The 21,207-nt window shown below is 39.1% G+C and overlaps 1 protein-coding gene across 1 annotated transcript in view; it reads right to left on the bottom strand.

Annotated features, from left to right (window-relative positions):
• The window catches only part of MGAT5 (alpha-1,6-mannosylglycoprotein 6-beta-N-acetylglucosaminyltransferase), a 110,938-nt gene that overhangs the window by 45,753 nt on the left and 43,978 nt on the right, over window positions 1-21,207 (bottom strand). Inside the window, exons 3-6 of the mRNA XM_030241545.2 lie at window positions 18,775-18,942; window positions 8,429-8,505; window positions 8,065-8,154; window positions 58-129 (exon numbers count right to left, since the gene is read on the bottom strand). Of these exons, the coding sequence (XP_030097405.1) occupies window positions 58-129; window positions 8,065-8,154; window positions 8,429-8,505; window positions 18,775-18,942 (407 nt within the window). The remainder of the gene's footprint in view (window positions 1-57; window positions 130-8,064; window positions 8,155-8,428; window positions 8,506-18,774; window positions 18,943-21,207) is intronic.

Raw genomic sequence — 21,207 nt, forward strand, 5'->3', positions numbered from 1 at the left:
CGCAATTACTGAATTATTTCTCCTGCTTGTCCTTATGAAGGACATGGTTGTTCTTACCACTGTTTTTTGATCAGTTTCTTCATTAGGATTTTTTGCTCTCCAAGGTAAACGAGGACACCAATTTTCAACCTGTAAAACAATCATATCAAAATAAATAATGTTACTTTATTTTCAGCTTGACCAAAGCCTCCTCTCACTGCCTCTATATTACACCTTTATGTTAACCTGATGGCTTAAATAAGTAATCAGCTGATAATAAGGTGATCATTTAAAGATAAAATTGCTTTTTTTGCAGAAAAAGCTTAAGATTGCTTTTTGCAATTCAATGCTCTCTTAACCCAGCAAATTTGCCACCAGAAGTCACATTTAGATATTCATTTAAGATAATGAAAATGGAAGATCAAGGCAGAGGTCAGCTGTTTAATGCTCAAAATATGATTTCTCTGAGCAGTTCTAAAATGTTTTCAATAAGTTTTTTATGTTTCTACACCTTACAAAAATATGTATTTTGGAACATTTCCATCTCCCTAGAATACCTTTATAAAAAGACAAAGCTTGCTAAATCAAAGGATCAAAGTTCTACCTTGTAGCAATGCAGACCAAAAAAGTAAGAATCATTATAGAACCAAAGCCACCATGTTTGAAGGCTATAAATAAGGTAATTATAACATAAGGAAAAATATTCACAAGCATCAACAGCTCTGATTCTTAGAGAAACATGATCAATGCAAATGCAATACTTCTACTATTGTCCACTAGAAAATAAACAAGTACAAGAGGGAGCAGTCAGTGAAGAAACAGCAAATGGATGGAAGTCACTGAGAAGTCCTGAGCTGCCCCCAGGGATCTGACCTGTTGTGTAGAATCCTTATTATTTATGTACCTTAAGAAATCAGACCACTTGCTCTGGGGAAGGAGGAACCTCAGTGTTGGAGGCAAACCCAGGAAAACTGAAACATGACTGTACTGTGAAAAGGGGAAAATGCAAAAATTTGTCAGCTGGCCAAGACACCCCATCGCTATTGATTGAGTTCACAACTCTCAGAGAATTGAAAGGCAGAGTTGCTTTTATGGCTCCTCCAATCACAGACCTGTCAAAACACAATTTTAGCTTAATCATGTTGCAGAAGCCTGGAGCATTACAGATTAAAGGCTTAAGATCACACCATATGATTCCCTACAGGGCAAATCACATGGAAATAAATGAATAGCCATCCTAACCTCATTAAAGGGAAGAAATGTATCAACCTTGGGTTCCTCAGACAAATTATAAAAAAGCATTTGGAATGCTATGACTTAACCTACTCAATGTGTTTAATATAACATTTGAAAGCAGGGACTTATCAACTTCCTTTGAAAACATCTGATTCTTCAGTGGTCGTCAACTCTGGAACCACACCAGAAAGTGTAGCAATTATCTATCCTAACTTTCACAGCTATAAAGTTGTGGCAGAAAAGAGTTGCAAGCTCCACATTATAAATCATGCACAAACTCTGGGTTTTTTTCTTTATTTTAATAGTACACATTTTGCATTATTCCTAGCATTAGAACTGATCTAAATTAAGATATGACATTTCAAGGACTACTGTACGTGCCCCTTTTCTGACTTTATGTATTTCACATTGCACCACAAGGCATCCTAAAGGAACTGCAGATTTTTCAGGGCTGCCAAGGACAATTCACTGCATGCCTCACTGACTGAAAAACAAATACAGTTCTTTTGTGCTTTCAGAAATATTCCCTCTAGTCTAATAATAAATTATAATAATTCTCATCACAAATAAACACTTAAGGAATAGATTCAAAGTAATATCAGTGTCTGCAGCTGGTCTGACTCCCATTTTTCCTTATTGATCTCTAGCAATGACAGCAGAAAGGATTATGATATCACTAAAGTGGGTCTGGATGAAAACTCCATCAGAAATATCCTTCAGCTTTGCAATTGTTTAGGCACAGAAAATAAACATACAACAAACCCTAATTTTGAGCAAGGCGAAGGAAGGCACTGATGCTCATTCCAATCCTGCTCTTTAACATGTTCATTTGATCATTTAAGACCAAACACTAAAGTTGCCTCTGAAGAAGGAACCAGGGCTCCTCTTGCCCATTTCCAGCACTGCCTTCCTCTCACTGGGTTACCATCAGCTCTTTCTCCAGCTGATTCTCTCCATGGCAGCCTACTGTTGTACTGCCATGTACATGATTTATAGGAAGGATGTGATACCAGACAGATTAGCAGTTAAAGATGACTGTGGGGAAGCAGCAAGTGCAGATTTGAAGACAGACCATTTTTTGGATGAGTGATATAAATGCTAAGCTATTATTCAGAACACACTATATTTATCTTTGTACTGTCATATTTTTGAATAAGACCAGCTGTGCCTCCTGTTCCTGGTACTGAACTCAATGCAAATCAAGGGCATTAGGTAGTCTTTGATCTTGCTCAGGAAACTGTGTCTACCTGAGAAGCCAAGTGTTCCCTGCTTGGTTTGGAATCACATTAGTCACAGCACTGCCTGGAGTGTAAGCAGCCAGCTCAGTAAGGTTAAGTTGCACAGCAGCTTAAAAGTTCAAAATTTAAGTGCTACATGATTCCAGATCCTAGAGAGAGCTGGTGTTCTGAACTGCTCTGAGGTGTAAATGGCTAGGTTTAGGATGAAAAAAAAAACCCAAACAAACCTAATAAATTTGATGAGTCCTTGCTTTATAGAAGCTTTGCAGGTGTCTGTTCCAGGGACTCCTCCTCAGACACACTGGAACTGAATGCAAGGCAAGACTGCAGCACTCGACTCTATTACAGAGCAAGTACTTCAAGCAAGGTTTTAAGAACCTGACAAACATCTGTAGCACTGGAGTAGTCTGAGCATCTTCCAAATTGAATCAGAGTATACTCTGCCAGCAGCTCTCCACATTCAAAATTTCAGAAAGACCTTTATGCTTTCAAAGAGTCACAGTGGGAGCTGAATAAAGCTGGAGCTGAAGGGCACACTCTGAGCCCTTGGGATAATCTTCATTTTGGATTCTGCCACAGGGCAGGTGCAGCCCATCCACAGGGAAGCTAAAACAACTTTCTTTACACACCAGGTGAACACAGTGCTCAGTGTACTTCTATCCATGGTAGAGTGCTGCTCTTGAGTCCAGGAGAGAAGAACACACCAACAAAATAATCCACTGCAACATGTGCTGAAAGTGCATCTTTAAATTTGTTAGGCAGTATGAAGGCAGGTAGTGAACTTGTAATGCCAGAAATCCCTTTGAGAATTTGATGTGAAAGGATTGCTCCATTGGGAAGGTGACTTGCTGAACTCCTATTTTTTGTCTCAGTGACAGAATCCCTTTGAAAGGGTTGCAGAATCTGTGATGTGCAAGGTGAGTGCCTGTCTGGTTAGTGAAATGGAGCAGGATACAGGCAGCTTTGGGTGTGGCTGTTTCCAAAGGCAGTCTCAAATGCTGGGTGTTAGGTGCCCACAGCCCTGGTGACAAAGCAGCACAACATCTCACACATCAACCAGCAAACAGCCTCTTGTCTGCCTTCAGCAATGTGCACTGTATTTGACTCCTCTCATACACTGGCATTTATGTCTTTTCCAGCAAGTCATTAGAAGACTAATCCCAGTTTAAGGCGACAGAAGAAGAAAAAAATAACAGCACAAATCACCCAAAATCAGGCCAATCCACCAACTACTGGCCAATCCCAGTAGTTCAGGGACAAAGTGCTGACTATCATTAGCATTTCAGTTTCTTAGGGACATTTGTAAGATATCTAAATAAGCCTGAACTTCTGGTGATTTACATTTCAGACAACTACACTGGTTTTGTGAAATTTCTGAGTATTTGCATAGAGTTGAAAGAAGCTGGTTTGATGTTACATTACACTGAAGAAATGCAAATCATTAACTCAATGTCCAGGATTAGCAGCAGAAATTGTGGAAAGGGGACTTCCCCATGGATGTGAGCAAATTGCAGTAAACTAGAAAAACCACAAGGATTAAAGGAATCTCTAGAATTATGATACCCAGGAATTTTCACTAAACTGTGCCTCAGACTTTGGCTTGCACCCTGGAAACAAATCCATGTTCAAAATCACCTTTGGTTTTTGTTTTTCTGCTTTAGTCCTGAAAGCAGAAATAAGAGTATGAAGAAAAATACTCCCAGTACCAAATTATGCCTTGTGTTTCCATCAAGTCTGAAGGACTGAAAACAAGAATTCTCTCCAGCAGTGTATTAGCACACATGCAAAATCTACAGGACTCTCACAGACTGGAACTCAAACCAGTTTTAAATCTTTGAAGTGCTGGATTCCAAGATGGGTACCAAAAATTACACATGCACCTGAAAGGTGAGCTGGAGATCCAAAGCCCCCAGCAGGTAAGCACCAGTGTAATGGGAGGGGGGAACTTGCACCACAGCTACCAGCTGACCACCAGTCCCACTCAGTGTCCTCTCAGAGAAACATGGGTGTAGATAAAGAAAATTTTTAAAAAGATCTATAAGCTCCCTCCACTTTCTCTACTTTTTTTCTTCTTTTAAAAGCTTGGAAATAGTGTGAAAAACTTATTTTCTAGAAGACATTTTTAAAAGCTTCATTCTTCAGCTGCAAACTGACATTTTGCAGTGAAATATATTTTTGTACTGCCTAGAAATTAATTTTTTCACATTTCTGCCCAGAGGCAATGCTATCCCTGAAAATGATAACTGTGCCAATGCCATTACAGTGTTTAACAACTGCCTCTTTTCATAACTAAATGCTAAGTTTAAAAGTAACTCTTCTCTATGGGCATCACAATTAAAGGGAAGCAAGTTTAACTTGCTGTTTAATGTTTGCTATTTCTAATCCCTGTCTGGCTCTGTATTTAAGAGAATGCAAGCCTGGTTTTATTCAGGCCACTTGTACCTCACCCACTCTTCAAAGGCTCCAGCACAATTTGTGTTCTGAGGACCAGAGGATGGGGAGGCCCTGGCACAGGGTGCCCAGAGGAGCTGTGGCTGCCCCATCCCTGGAGGTGCCCAAGGCCAGGTTGGACAGGACCTGGAGCAACCTGGGACAGTGGAAGGTGTCCCTGCCCATGGCAGGGATGTGAGCAAGATGAGCTCTAAAGTCCCTTCTGACCCAAACCATTCCATGGGTCTGTGACCACACAGCTGCATAACACACCTCAGGAAAGATCCAGTGCCTGAAGCAAAACAGTGAGAAAGAAGTGCAAAAATTCTCTCAGTTTCACCTGCAAGTTTGCACAGGGGACAGCTTTAAACAAAAGGCAGAAGCCTGAACATGCTGGGTTGGTTCTTGCTTTCCTTGGGCTGCCACACTTGCCTCTCATTCTGCTCAAGCAGCCAAGACACAGGGCAGCGTAGAAGAGCTGTTCCCAAGTTCCTGCAGGTGTTTTTGCCACCCAAAGCAAGGCAAAACTGCTGGTACCTGCCCTTGAGCAGGCTCTTCAAGAGAGAAAACCTGTGGCAGCCTGGATTTTGTCAGCACTGTTTCTGTTTTGCAGGCAATCATGGGGAAAACATAACAGGGCACATGGCTGATACCCAAAGGATGGGGTTTATGCCAGCCTTTTGTTTCTGAGCCTTTACATAAACTGTGGACATATTACTTTGTGTCTCTGTGGTTCTGACCCATATTACACACCAAAATGAAACATTTTGGGCTCCTTTGTTTACAAGTGTAAAATTACATTACAAAGAGTAACGCTTATGGATGAGTATAATGTAACACCCTAACTGAACTGCTCCAGAATAAAAAAGTAGATCCCAGAAGAGTATGAAAGAGCACAGACACTTGTCACACTAGATTGTAGAGGTGATTTGAAGAGTGAAAGTAGATATATGCAGAATTCCATGCACATTGTTTTTCCAAACTGAGGTTGCACATAATGTGATGCATATACTGCATTTTGAAACATGCACATACACAACCATCTCACTCCAACAGTCTAACCTTGAAGTAAAAAAGAAAAATCTTAACAGTAATATCCTTTCCATTACCCTAATACATTTTAATATTTTAAATCAGCAGTTCTGACTCAAGAGCTCTGTAGGCACATTTATCATTCAGCTGTGCAACCACGCTATAAACTGTCAACTCTTCATCACTGTCCACGTTGACAAATTACTCTTGCAACATCATTTCCAAGTTATCCTAGCAGCCAACACACCTCATAAATCCACATCATTGTACTGTTATTAAAATTTCATTTCATGCTTGCATTCGCAAACATTTAAGCTTTCAACCTCTGCTGCTGGACATTAATCATGAAATTAATCATAGGATTAAGAATGCCAAATTTAAACTCAAGGTTAATAACACACTCACCCAATATTAGTTTTACATCCTGTCATAAGAAAACACTCTAAGAGAAAAAAAAAGGACAATATCTTTTGCTGAAGTTAACAAATATGCACACAGGCTAATTGCACTTTTATTCCTTCACGAAATGAAAAGTTGACCAAATTAAATATTGCTGCTTAAAGAAAAAAATTCAAATCCCAAGACCCTTGAGAAAAACAACCATTTGGCCTCTGGAAGTCTGCTCACATTTGGCCATGAAAGATCAGTTATGAAAGAGCTAACAGCACCAACTGATTTTTCAAGATTGATGATAAGGGAAGATTCTCACGTAAAAAATTGGGATTTAACAGAAATGCAAAATAATAAATGTCATTGAAGAATATTAGAGTCTGGGGTTCAGCTGAAATACATCATCATTTTTAAGATATATCTGCATTAAAACCATGAAGCACCTGCTGGTTGACAGAATACTAATGACCAAACATAGATCTTCTGATGCTAAAACAAAACCTTCTAGTAGAAACTTAGATCAACTTCAGAAGATTATGAAACCCTATCTCTAGCCTCTATGATAAAGAAGATAAACAATATAGTTGTCCTGTATCTTTTCCTTCTAAAATTTCACAGCCCATAAATAAATGCCATAAATCAACACTTGGTGCTAGAAATGGAATGAGTCAAAACTGTGATTCAACCCAGCCTTTGTTATGCCTTCAGATAAATGTTTTGGATATGCATTTAACTATGGCTGCTTCAAGCACCACCCCCAGAAGTTCAATGACAGTCAACTGAGTAAATCAACAGAAACTGCTTTGATTACAACCAAGTCATTTATTATATTAGACTCACTATTTTAATCTCAGATATATAACTTTAAATCCCAGCCCAACCCTCCCAATCCTACAGAAGCTACAAAATTATTATTAGTTGCAATCCTGCAGCCACATTGGCTCTTTCAGTTCTTTGCAAGCAGTGAGCCCCTGGATATCAATACTCCTTCTAAGATTAGTTGCCATAAGTCATCAAAATTTCACTTACAAGAAAGAAGAGGCTGAGTGATCAAATACACCTGACTATATCTGGTGCATGCACACTTCAAGCCAGTAATAGAGCTCATGAAAATTAACTGACAAAATTAATTCTTGGGAAAGAAGTGTTACCCAGGAAATAGAAAAAAAAAAAACCTCACCAGGACAAGCACCCTACTCAGCTGTGTACAAAACACCTCAGGCTGTGACAGGTACCAAAGGCTTTAACCAATACAGCTGCAACTTCACTCAAAAATGTGACATTCAGGTTCTTTTTTTTGTTCCTGCTAACAGGTTCCACAATTCACAAACAGTCTCTGAGCAGGAAGTGGCCATGCTGCTCAGGACAATGGACCATCAAGCACCATTTTCTTCATTTTCTATTCCAAATGCCTCCCTATTAGTACCTCAGCAGCTGCATTAAAAGCAACAGAAAAAGTGTTTGAAGGCAAAGATCTCTGACTGAGCTTCACAGGCAGGTTTAACAGGATACCCACATGGCCTCCCTGGAGAGCTGCTACTCACATCACTGCAGTTACAAACATTAGAATTCTTCAGGCTAGAAACCCCTACAGAGTTCATGAATAATAGCAACACACTTAATAATTCAGTTTTAATAACTTTTTCCTCTTTAGCCAATTATTCTGAACAAAATGATGATTTCTTTTGAGAAAAGTACAGTTCCCAAAGCTATGAAGGCAATATGATGTTCCCCTTGTGCAGATGAGAAGATTACTGACCTCACTGAGGTAAATAAAAAAGGAGCACGTGGACCCATCTACACCATAGCTCGCATAACAGGGATCCGATCGCCACATATCTCTCATCCACTGCAACACAACAAAAGACACAAAAGTTTATTAGGTTAAGTACAACAAAATAGCTCTGTTCACACCCAGGAATAATGGAGGAAGTGGTAAAGTGCCTATAAATATCACAAATGACAAACCAGGAATTTTACTAATTAGCAGCACTGTATCCCTGCATTCAGTAATGCTGGGGAAGCAACAGCAGAGCAGATGTGAGCACAGCTTATACAAACCTCTTGCAACATTTGTCCCATTTTTAATAGAATGCACATAAGATTAAAACCAGATCACTTACCTTTATTTTCCCTTCACAGTGAGGAAAACCATCCATAGGAGGCAATTCACACTGTTCCTGGGCTCCATTTATGAGATCTAAAGAGAAACACAGACCATAACTGAGCTTCATTTCACAGTCCTGACAGATAGCCTGATGAATCCTGCCTTTTATTTTCATGAATCCACAGCCCAGACTGACTGAAGGGTCCTACTGGGTAATATTTGTTACAACATTAAAACTCAGTGTGCTCCTTTTTGACCTCATGAGAAAATGGCTGCATAGATTTCAACTCTGACTTGAAGTGAAAGTGCTCAATTACAAAAATCAATCGATGAGGACTCAACAATTAAGCTAATCCATACTGAAAATAACAAGAAGAAAATAATTTCCTACTCAAAGTATGCTTGAAACTACTAAATTGCAACAATTTGTTTTCATTTGTCAAACATTTATAGGATGTATATGGCTCTTAAACATAAAACTAGTTTTTCAAGCTCTGCTATCACTTTATCAAATACCCACAATCCAAAACTTGGCACCAGGTATATGACCCAATTAATAAATGTTGCAATATGATCCAATTTAACAACTGAGTAGCACTACATCACATCTCACAAGAAATATTTCCTATGGTCTTCCAAGGTTTTTTTTTTTCTTCTTTTTTGCCCATTTTAATTTTTTTTTTCATTCTACATTATTGCAACACATTAAAGACTGTAATAAAGTGCAAGATTTCTAGCCCATGAGCCAAGGAAAAAGCAGCAGTTTTAAAGGACATTACCCCTTCAGCTCCAAGGGACTTTCTTAGAAGAAGCCTCTAATGCAGGCCTTTAAGGCAAGAAAAATTATTACCATGGTGGAGAGATTCTTGCCAAAGGCAGTGGAGGAGGTTTTCAATTTAGGTAGTTCATCCCACAGCTATCTAAATTATACCTGCATCATTTCTGGCTTTTTCTACAGGCAAGAATCAAAATCATTAAAGTCAGCCAGCCATCAACCTGGGAACACTTTATGCTGTGGCAGTAACTGTGCACAATTTCATCCAGAATATGCTAATTAGAGTGCCCAGAAGAAAATACAAAAAAAAAGTGGCAGTATTAGAATAAAATGGTGACAAAAATCTGTGGGTAAAAGTTAAAGTGTTGCATTATATTATTATATGCAAAACCCACAACCTGATCTATCTATTTTTCATTCTTTTGCAAATAGCTTCTTTTACAGATAAAACTTGAAATGTAAGCCAAGCATTGCAAAATGAACTTGATGGGGGAAAGAAGAGCCATGGCAGGAAGTCCCCACTTCTTTGTCAGTCTCTGCAGCAGGAGAGATTTGACAAACTGAGCTGTACTGCCAGGGACAATAGCACCGAAGCAAAGTAGCTTGTACAATGACTTTGTAATTTCAAATCAATAAGCACTTTCCAAATATTCTGCCTATCTTCTTATCCTTGTGGGGTTCTTGCAGACCACACTACCGACATCTAAGGCTCTGATTTCTGCTCTGAATAAGAACATACAGAGCATGCATACAGATAGCAGCAATTTGAAATATATTCTCAATTCAGCCAGTAGAACTACATAATAATAGGACTATTTGCTACACTGCAGTTCAGGAATCAGACCTTCCACTTGCATCACACCAGATTCAGTACCTGAGATCTAAAAGTAATAAAGAGGCATGGTTCCTATATGGTAATTTTCAATAATCAGTAAAATTCCATTAGAAGACCTTTTTGGTCTAAAAGAGTTCATGGGCTTTTCTTTTTTCCCTCTCTCCTCCTAACTCATAAGGTGGAATGCAAAATAACAGTTTTACATAAGGCATGTCAATTTCAAGATCTTCCTAAAGGAAAAAAAGACCTCTGAAATCTCTGGTACAACATCATAGATGCAGCATAACCCTAGAAAAAGTTTAACTTTCAGCACCATACTAAATTTAGGGTGGAAAATGCTGAATGCCTGGGTGTAGCTTGCCAACAAGAATGAGCCATGAATTTTGTCATTTAAAATAAAAAAAGTCTTCTATCTCAAGTTAATTATGCTATCATATGATGGCTTTCCTCTTCAGAAGGTTAGTCAAGCAAATCCTCTCTTCTACTTAAGTCCTATTAAGTACAGGGTAATACATAAGCACAAGCTATAATTCCTTATTTAACAGCATACAGTGCCAAGTCTATCACTTATACCATATTTCATTTTAATGGGGATTTCATGGCCTGTTAAAGAAAGAAAATATGGAGGAAAAACCCCCAAAATCCAGACAACAGCCTGATTTTTGGTAAATACACAACTGCAGTTTACATGTTTGCTTCTGTCATGTGTGAACACATTCTCTGCATCCCAGTATGCTTTTGTTGAGAGGCAAAGACCTTTGCTGCTGTTCATTACTCACAAGGTTTTACAGGATCCCTGTATTTGCAAGATCTACCTGCAAGAATAAAACCCCTCTTCCAGCAGTCACACACTGCACCAGCCTCACACTTCCACAGCTCCCATCAGCAATGGGAGAAACACACAGAGACTTGCCAATCACACACCCTGCCAGCCCTCCCTGCTCCTGTCCATCCCAAGAAGTAAAAAGGAAGAGACAGACATTTTTCTCAGCACAAGCTACAGACTTCTCAGGCTTCTGGTCTGCCCTCTGGCCAGCTGCACTAAGGTTTTTTCAGAGCAGTCCCACCATTGCTCTTCCACAGGGATGGGTTACACTCAAACAGAGCATGGATCTCTCCAGGCTAATCTGTCTGTACAGGGAACATGGAACACTAATGCCCACCTTAATCACCTTCAACCATGCTGAAATATTAATGTGTCTGGGAGTATTACCAAGAGTATCTGACATCTTTCCTCCTTCTTGCCAGCAACAGTAAACACTCCTAGGATTCACCTTCCTCAAAAAATGTTCATTTTTTTCCTCCACCATAGTCCACAGACAGAGGAGATGCTTCACACAATCACCAGCTCCCCACTCCCATCTTCCCACCCAGCCTTACCATGGATCTATATCCCAAACACCTACATCAGCTTTCACTTGCTTCCTTCTCAGCTATTAATCAGGTAATAGCACAGTCAAGGCAATTCTATAAAACTTGAACAGTCCCATGAAACAATTGACATAAAACTGCTATCCAAAGCAGGAAAAAATATAGCAATATGTGCATACAAGAGGAAATGAATGTGAAAGAACAGGAGAGGGAAGAGAGAAATGCAATTCTGTTCCATCTGAGCATTCCCTAGAGAAGCAGTCTTTCCTCCGTGCCCATGAACAGGATGCCAGCTGATGCAGTCAGACTGGAAACACATCTACATCAAGGACTGCTGTCCAAAGCAACACCTGCCTGCAGAAATGGGCAAGTCACTGCTGGTTTCTACACATAAGCCTGAGAATTCAGGGCAGAGCTCTGAATTCCCCAGTGAATAATCCTGACAGTTCCAGTCAACTACCACTTGCTCTGGTCATGCCCTTTCTTCTTGGCCACTGGCAGTGGGAGTTCTAGCTTGAGAAGCATCCCTCCCAGTTTTTTTCTTAATGATCAGACCCTGTATGAAGAGCTACATTTCTGCTCCTCTTGCTGCTCATCTGAATTCAGCATGGAGGTGTGCTTGAGCTTGCTGGTAACACCTCATAGCTGGCTCTCCTTCAACAGGAATCCAGAGGTGAACAAATCTTGTGTTTCCCATGAGCAGCTGAGACCAAGCTCAACCAGATACCAGCAATTCACACTTCTGAGTGTGATCATAAAGACAAGGGAGATGAAGAAGTGGAACCCTGAGGATGCCAATCTACACATCAGGATGTTCCAAAGCATGAAAAGCAAACATTAACATACAAGTCAAGACTTAGGAGTTTGTCATCATTTGGAGATAAAACCCCAAACCCTAATATCTCATGAGGATTCTTGCTAAAAAGTTGGGATAGTTGTGTTATGCTGTTAGCAAATTCATGTTGGATAATTCTTTCCTGAAGGGGAAAACTCCATTAAGCCAGACATTAAAGTTACTTTTGTTGGAAAATAGTATTTGAGAAACCACAAGAATTTTTACCCTTAATTAGGATGTATATAATTTAAAGTTCAAGCTCTGAAATCTCCTTTCCCAGCCAAAACTTAGAACTTACAGCCAAAAAAAGTTAGAAATACAGCTGTCAAGTTAGTACAAAACAACAGCAGTTAATAAACACACTTTTTTCTCCTAAACTTTGTGTGAGCCATTATATTATGTTTTACACACACCTAAGTGTTTTTGAATTCATGCATAGCTTATCTCCTCTTGACTGCTGCTATGAAAAGGCATAATTATTAAACATTTATCTCATTTGATGTTACATTAGAAGTCAATGCATTAACAAACTAAAAACATGAACATAGCACATTATAAACCTAAAAGCATGCAGGTGGTACAGATCATCCTAGAAAAAAAAAAACCCAAAAAGCTATTGATAAAACACCCACCAACTGCAGATTTTAAAAAACCTCTTTAAATACTGTTTGTGAGGTCCTGGGATATTTAAAATCTAACTACCAAACTCCATCCTCATGTTTAGAAAGGAGCCATATGTTCCCTTCACAAATGATCTACAGCTTTGCATCAGGCATCGTTGGAGCACAGCAGGTGAACCTGAACTTGTGAACAATCCTCAGTTGTTTCAGTGCAAAGTCTGGCACGTCAGCATCAACCACGGGGCACATCTGAGCTAAGCCACCAACCCTGCCCTGGAAAAGAAGCTTCTCTCTTGCTGCTTGCCATGAGCACTGCACCTGCTAAAGCCCCAGGCCTCCAGCACCTAAATACCAGCTCACAGATGCAGCTCTTCATTGCCTCCTGCATTTCAACTCCACAGGTTTTATTTGTAATAGGGAAGGTTTACAACACCCACGTTGAGAATGATGTGGCTAAAAGCACAGTCTGTGGTAGGGAATTGATTTTTGTTTGCTTTCAAGTTGCTCTTTAATAAAACAGTAAAAATGAGCAATAGTAAGTGCTACATGCATATTTCCTTCCTTTCCTATGTTGCACATTCTTCAAATAATGTGCTTTGTAATAGGCTAAAAAAATTCTGCTTCAATTTTCCTCCATCAGACAGTTAGGAAGTCTAGAAATATTCCACTAAGACAGTACTCTGAATAAGAGTTATAATTAGTCACTCAGCAGTGAGTGCTGCTTGATAGGTGCTCTGTTTGTCATAAGAGTTTTAATATAGCAATATTGGTTAAAGCAAATGAAAAGGCTGCAATACAGCTGAGAATGCAAGCTGACACCAGCAGCCTATCAACTCTGCTAAGGACCAGCTTGGTGTTCTTCTGAGAATAAAAATGTATTAAGAATTTAACACGACACTAAAAATTATGTACTTTGGAACCTTGAGGCTTAAAATCTGATTTTCAGACTAGCACATATTAAAGTATTTTTGATGATATACAGCACAGATAATAGCTCAAGTCAAAAGTGTTCCCATCAGCAGATTTCATAAAATACAGAACCTCTCTAGTATTATAAGGTCAGAGTAATCACATCTGATCAAATCTATTCACCAATTTTATCTCTGTTCTCCTTCTGGTTTTCATCATTAAATATAAGTACTATTCTTACTTTAATTCAGGAAACTGTTCTCTTGTTTCTATTTCAGTCCTGAAATCTGGTATCTGTGGTTAGGCACAGACTGTAGTTAAGGCTGGTTTAGTTTGTGTAAGGTCTTCTTTCCCTTCTCCAACTAATTACCACATTCTCAATTCAATTCACATTTCTCATCTCCAGCTGGTAAGATTTCTTTAAAGAGAGAATTTGCAGTGTGAGCTGAAAGCACTAACAACATATTCAACCAAACGAGCTAAAGGTTTCAAGATTTTAAATGCAGAGCACAAAATGCTTTCTACCAACATTTTAGAGACTTCTGTAACAAAGTGTTGGTAAGATTTAAAGAAAATTAACTTTTCTACCTCTAGTCCATCCTCACACAAGCTGTGCTGCTGTGTTCCATTAGCACTGCTGAAATCAATGCAGTGTTAGGAGAATTCAAGTAGTAGTCAAGTGGTTAATCAAAATGCAGCCCAGGGGACCACTAAGAGCCCCCTTCAGCATTATTAAAACAGCTTTGCACTGCAGTGGAGAATATTCACCAGTGGTCCTCTGCACACACCACACTGTGCTGTGACAGCCAGGTATGAGGGCACACAAAACTCCCCAGCTCCACACAACTGCTTTATGGGAGGGGGGGAAATCTTAATAAGTACACATGTACGGTGTGGAAAAAGAATACAATGAATTAGGCACAATAAACATGAGTCAAAGCAAAACATCACCTTCAGGAAGCTGCTATCCTGACTATCAGAGCCAGTGCAGTCCCACACCCTGCTACAGCTGGTACACACTGGTGCACACTGGTGCCCTGGGGGGAACAGTCACTTTGTGCTCTGAGGCACAACACACCGTGCTGACTGAAGAAAAGCCTGCTTCAGTCCTCTCAAGACAGGAGGGCAGCTTTGGAATTTAAACCAATATGCAGTATCTTAGCTTTTTTAATCTCTGCAAGCACAGGGCTATGGTGGAACTGTGGTTGCAGACTGCTAAACCCAATGAGGCTGTGCAACAAAATTAATCAGGGAGCCATGGAAACAAATCCACTGATCCTGAGGTTACCTGAGTCCTTCCCCCCTGACCTAAAAGGCTTCAGTGTGGCTGCCCCAAGGCTTCAGGAACAAGGACATGGAAATACCATGACAAAGGTCCTTCTCACCATAGTAACATTATAAAAAAAAGCCTTCTTGTAGCATTGCCAAAGCTGACTTGTCAGCCTGCCTTGCTACATATTCAGGATGCCAGATATCTGACATGCATCCAAGCCATCATGTCTTAAATGACAAGTATACACTGAAGTCTGCATCTTAATGAGTGACTTGAAAGATGCTAAAACTGAAGTTGTTAAAAGGGAGCTGAACAGCCAGCACAGCAGAACAAGTTAATGCAGAAGGCAGAAAAGCTATGGAAGCTTTGAACAGATGCACCAGCAATGTCCTCCCTCACTGTGCAGTGTTCCCTGCAGCAGCCTGAGCCTGGGCTGTCCTTAGGCTCTGCAAGGGTCCTCCCAGCACGCCCTGTGTACAAGGGCAAGGCTGAGGAGGATTTAACCCAAACCTTCACTGGCTCATTTTTGTGGGATCAAAGATACACAATTAAAATCATTCAAAGCAGCACTTTTCAAGGCAAAAGAATGTTTTGTAAACAACAAGTCTGGCAGAGCTTTCAGTACAATTATTATAGCTGGGGTGTTAGATGGTCAAGATTGTCAAAAATTTAGCTTGTCACTGAACAAGCACAGAAAGAGCAATGACCACCTCTAAAGAAACCCATCCCACAACACAACACTAATCCCACTCCCACTGCTTACCAAAAATATCACATGTAGAAAACAGAGGACTGATTCTCTGATCATGTTTGTGCAGATCTCCCTATATGATGAATCATGATAGTGCAATTCTGCCCCACAAAAATCAAGGATTTCTTTTATCATTATTTTGGAAAAGCACAACTGTTAAAAACTAAATTGCCTAAACCAAACTGATCTTGTGCCTGTCACATGAACCAAAGATGCAGCTACAACAGCAGCAGCCCTGTAGACAAGCTCTGCTTCAAAATGCCATGGGTTTGTATTTCCCCAATTTCTGTTTAATCATATCTACAACATCAACTTTAAATCTGTTTAGGGTGTCATTTGTGGCAGTGCCTCAAGGCTTCCTGTTCTAAAGGCTGATGAGAACTCTTATGTCCTAGGCACTCAAAGTTTAGATTAATACTTTCCTGTGTGATGGGAATACATTACTTCCCACAGATGCAAAAAGGATGGCTATCAAATATCTCAGAAGCTTTTCAGATACAACTTAGATAAACAGAATAAAGAGAGAGAAGGATAGACATTTTTATTGCTTTTGAAACCAAACAGCCAAAGCTTTATAAGCATCTTTATATTATTGCATGATGTAGCTCCACTGGAAGCAGGACTCTTGTAGAAAAATCTGCTAATGACATTGCACTGTTTCACTGACAAATAAGGCTATAAAACACAATTTACTGCAGAGTTTTAAGCAGCAATTCAAGAAGCCTTTAAAAAATATGATAAAAATTATTAAACATTACGTTAATCAGACCCTTCACAAACACTATGGTTGTCCAGACAGAAAGACCAAAATTATTAACAATCACTAACATGAATTTGTCTAAAGTCAGCATTAAAATATTACAACTGGTAAAGAGAGGCAGGGTAATCCTAACATGCTTGTTGTGATCACTTCATAGTGCAACAGCTGAATGTTATGAAGAAAAGTATCATCTGTATTTGTACACATACCTCTTTCAACTCCAGTAAAATGACAAACTGTTGGGCAACAAAATGCCTTCACCACAATTTTCACATTACCTCAATTGCTCTAACACAATTGAAAAGGGATGTTATTGAAATATTACAGACAAAACCAACATTGGTATTATCACAATGCCCTCACCTAGCTTATTTTCTGAACAATGCCTTCCCAACAGAGAAGATACTTATATTACAATTATGCTGGAATCATATGGCTTCCAGAGTGTGCTGTCAGGAAACTGCCACGAAGGAAGAAGTAGAGACAAGTTTTCATTTCCATTTGGCTGCCTCTGATCTGAGTAATTGCCACTGATTGCTTCACAAGGCACTTACCCCAGGGATTAGGTTCAAGCTCTAAGCCTAGGTACTAGCCAGTGCAGAGGTACCTGAGCAGTGACATCATCCAGCCATCAGCACAATGCATTAATCGAACCTTAAGGAGCTCTTCCCTAAGGGTTTTTCCTGTTGCTGCTGTTTAATGGCTGCTTCAGACATTTTAAACACAGGGTACCAGGAGTCAAAGGTAAAAAGCCTGTGGCTCTGATGAGAGGAATTGTGTTCTTTGCTACAGAGCAAGCCTCAGGCAGTACAAAGTAATGCAAACACTGGAAAACTCTTACCAGGCTCCTTCAATGTTGCTCCTGAATAGCAAAATTGTGAATCTAGTCCACTCCAAGAATAATAAACAACATTATAATCACCCTAGGAACTGATGAAAGATGTTTCCTTTTCAGGTAAGAACAATGAACCTTTGCCTATAAATTTTAAAGCAACAACATGAGTATACATGTTCCAATTATCTGCAAACCTAAGGAAATAACTCTCTTTTGTCGAGCTATGAAAAGAAAACATACAGGGATGTTTTTCATTTTATATATATATGGCCCAGAAACTCTGACAGTGCTGTCCTCATTCACTTTCCATCTCAGTGGAAGTTTTCCCAAGATCTTGTGCTGGATGCCTTGTGGCAGAAAGGTGGCACAGCCTGTCAGCACCCCAGGGGCTGCACCTCTTCAGGTACTTGTTCCTGACCTGCCTTCAATTCTACCAAGGCAAGGCAGACTGGGGAGGGAAAGGTCTGTCTGAGCAAGAGATAATATGACTGTAGCACCCTGGTACAGATAAATGCAGTCAGGACTGAGCAGCTGAGAGCAGCTCTGCTGCCACACGGTCATCAGGCAATCACTTGCCAGTCTGCTTTCCTAGAATTGTTCCAGTGGCACTTCCCTACCAAAGGCAGCATTTGCTTCTCTGTTTTGAGAATTTCAGCAAGTAACACCTTCTCAACAGAAACATTTATTTTTGCAGGAAACCCAAGGACAGACAAGACAAGGAGCACAGTTATCAACTTATTTACCAAATTGCCTTAACTCTTCCGCTCTGTTCTCCTTTGGGACTGCAAAGATCATTGGACTTACACTCAGACTTTCCTATGAGTCAGGACTGCCAGTATCTCTTTCAACTTGGTGGCAGAACAAAACAGTCCATTCATTGCAAACAAAATGAATGAGTTCAAGTGCCATCTCAAAACATGTTTTTATTTTAACTGAATGCAGGTGATCTCTCTGTGTCAAATCCTAAGAGCCATTAAAGGGAAAGACATTTTTAAATCATGACTAACAAATATAACAAATGTTTTCTTTCAGTAAATAATCAATAAAGTGCATATGGTAGAATGGCAGAGCAGATTGATACCAACCTAAATAGTTAGGCTTTGAGAGAAAAGATCTCCCCAGTTTCATCATTCTAAAATGCAACCATTTAAAGCATGAAACATTTACTATAAATGGGTGAACTACTCCCTTAAAAAGAGACTTTGATTTTCTAATGTGTTCAAGTTACCACAGAAAAAAGAGCTTCCACTAAGCTTGGACTTCAGTTTGTCATTGATAAAGGCTAGACTATGAATTTTGTTTTCTAAGACATTCCAAATATCTAACACTCTTATGCTCAAGAGAGAAAAGGTTCAGATGAAACAGCTCATAAATAATTTTAGTAATTGCCATACACACCTGCTACATTAAGCTTTTCAGCTGCTCCTAAGCTGGGAGCAGAAGTGGTGGTGTTGTTGGTCGAGTTTGCTCCTGTTCCATTAAGTACAAGATTCTCCACCTTGGACTCCAACTTCCCAATGCGCTGCAAGATATTATCCAACAGGACAGCAAGGGTCTTTTTCAAATCTGCAAGTGAAAATGAAAAGTTAAACTGCTTCATAATGCAGTGCACACTTGTCAGACAGAACCAAACAACAGATACAAGAATGAGACTGGATATATATCCATATATATAGAGAGATACATACACACACACACAGACACACACACATTTTCTCAGTGTAAATCTTTGCCTTTAGCAGCTCTATGCACTCATGTTCCCCACTTTGTTCAGCCTCAGATCCAAGTTTCCTTGGCCATGGAACTTGTCAGCCTGTATATTTTATGAAGCACAGTGCTACTTGTAGATATCAACATTCAAAGTGAAATGTGAGCTTGACAGGAACAGAAAAATGCTTGCTTTGCAATGGCTCAAGTAATAAGAAGCTGCTTAAATAATAATGAGGCTAAACCTAAATCCATATTCAAACACTATCAGAGGAACAGTCTGTTGATACTCTGTCACCTGGGAACAAAAATCCCCTTCCCAAAAAGCATGGCTTCAAGCCAGCACAAAAACCTTCCCCTCCATCTCCTCCATGTAACCAGCTTCTGCACTGACAAATTAAAAACAGATAATAATTTCTAAAAAAAAGTTAAGTTCAACCTTTCTGTTGTATTCACACAACACCAAAAATCACATTACCTTTCTTCAGTCTGCTGGTGATTATCTCTGTTTGGTCTGACAGAGAGCTTCCGTGGCATGGAAGGCAATGAACAATAACAGGAATTTGCATATCAAATGACAACATGGAGAGAGTTCTTTTTTCCCCTTATTTTTTATTTTTCCTTATTTTTTTATTTCCTTATTTTTTCCTTTTTTTTTTTTTTCTTATTTTCTTATTTTTTTCCTTAGCTTTCATTTTGTTCAGATTCCTTGAACGAACACAAGACACTTTGGCAAGTTAAAAGAACTGAGGGCAAGAGGGGAAAACTAGACCACTATCAGACAAAACTGTAGAATTATAATGGCAACAAGTCAAAGAAGATGAAACTATTGTCCTTTGTTCATTTACCCTTGTAAAGATTAAAGAATTTGGTACAAGAAATTTACATTATTTTTCCATTTAATTACATAAAATAATTGCATATGTTTTGGTATAATGTATTTTCTGTTTTACACAACTTTCAAACCAAATAACATTCTGATCTGTAACAAAAAACTTTTCCATACATCTGAAGAGACTCCACTGTCTCTACAGCAGTTGTATTTTTGACATATTCATTCAGTGCTTATTTTTTATTTTTCCCATGACTATCTCAATTCTTGTGCAAATGAGAGACTAAATAAGAAAATGTATTACTTTAGAAAGCTTATAATAGTTTTCCCCAAACAAAAGGAGAATGAAATTTATTCCATGGTGCCATATAGAAAGCCTTTCTCATCTTAACTGTGTTTTCCTTTGTCCTGTAAAGACCAGAAGGTGGAATCTGAAGCACTAGTCCCACACATCTGGACTCTTTTAAAAGTGGTCCAGAAGTTATTTAATGGCATAGTGTGCAGAAGAAAAGGAACCCTGGACTTAACAGGAGCAAAACCACGGTACAGAAGGAAGAACAAAATCAAGGAAAAATGTAGCAAAAACATAGCCTACATAAAAGCATACACTGATCATAAAGACAAAGGAGGTTCAAAATTATTATTCCTTAATTCTGACCAACACACTGATCTGAGAGACATCTTGTCAGAACAAAAAGGGAACTGGAGGCTACTTTGAGTAGGGGAGGGCAGAAGCACAGATTCACAGAATTTTGTAAAAGAACTGTTTACTGCCATAAAGAAAAATCTAACATTCACTGGGTGTATCTGAACTGTAACTTTTAAAAGGAAAATATTTGAGCCACCCACCTGACAGGTGAATACACAGCAGAAAGAAAAAGTGAGAAAGTAAACAAGCTGTGCAACCACAGTCAAGGAATGACTGAAAACCTTTCAGGCAGGTAAAAGCAGTCAAACCCAGCAAACATTTAATTTATTCTTGAACATGGAAATCACAACTGTGCTCACTTAAAGCAGGATAACATTAAGAAACATAAAAAGGCTAAATAAGCAAGAGCATTGATTTTCACAGAATATTGAAGAAACCTCTAGCAATTATTATTAACATCAGTCATTAATGTGTTTATTTGTGAAGAGCTAACCTGATTATTTGCTAGCAGCAAGTCATTTGGTATGCCAAACAGGACAAATTAACTTATTAAGTAATTACCTTACCCAGTTTCATAAACTATTATTTAATATGATGTCATTCACTCACTATAGCACTTTTCCCTGAAATATTTTAAATAACT

Source organism: Serinus canaria, chromosome 7 (genome assembly GCF_022539315.1).
Source record: "Serinus canaria isolate serCan28SL12 chromosome 7, serCan2020, whole genome shotgun sequence".
Lineage (NCBI taxonomy): Eukaryota > Metazoa > Chordata > Aves > Passeriformes > Fringillidae > Serinus > Serinus canaria.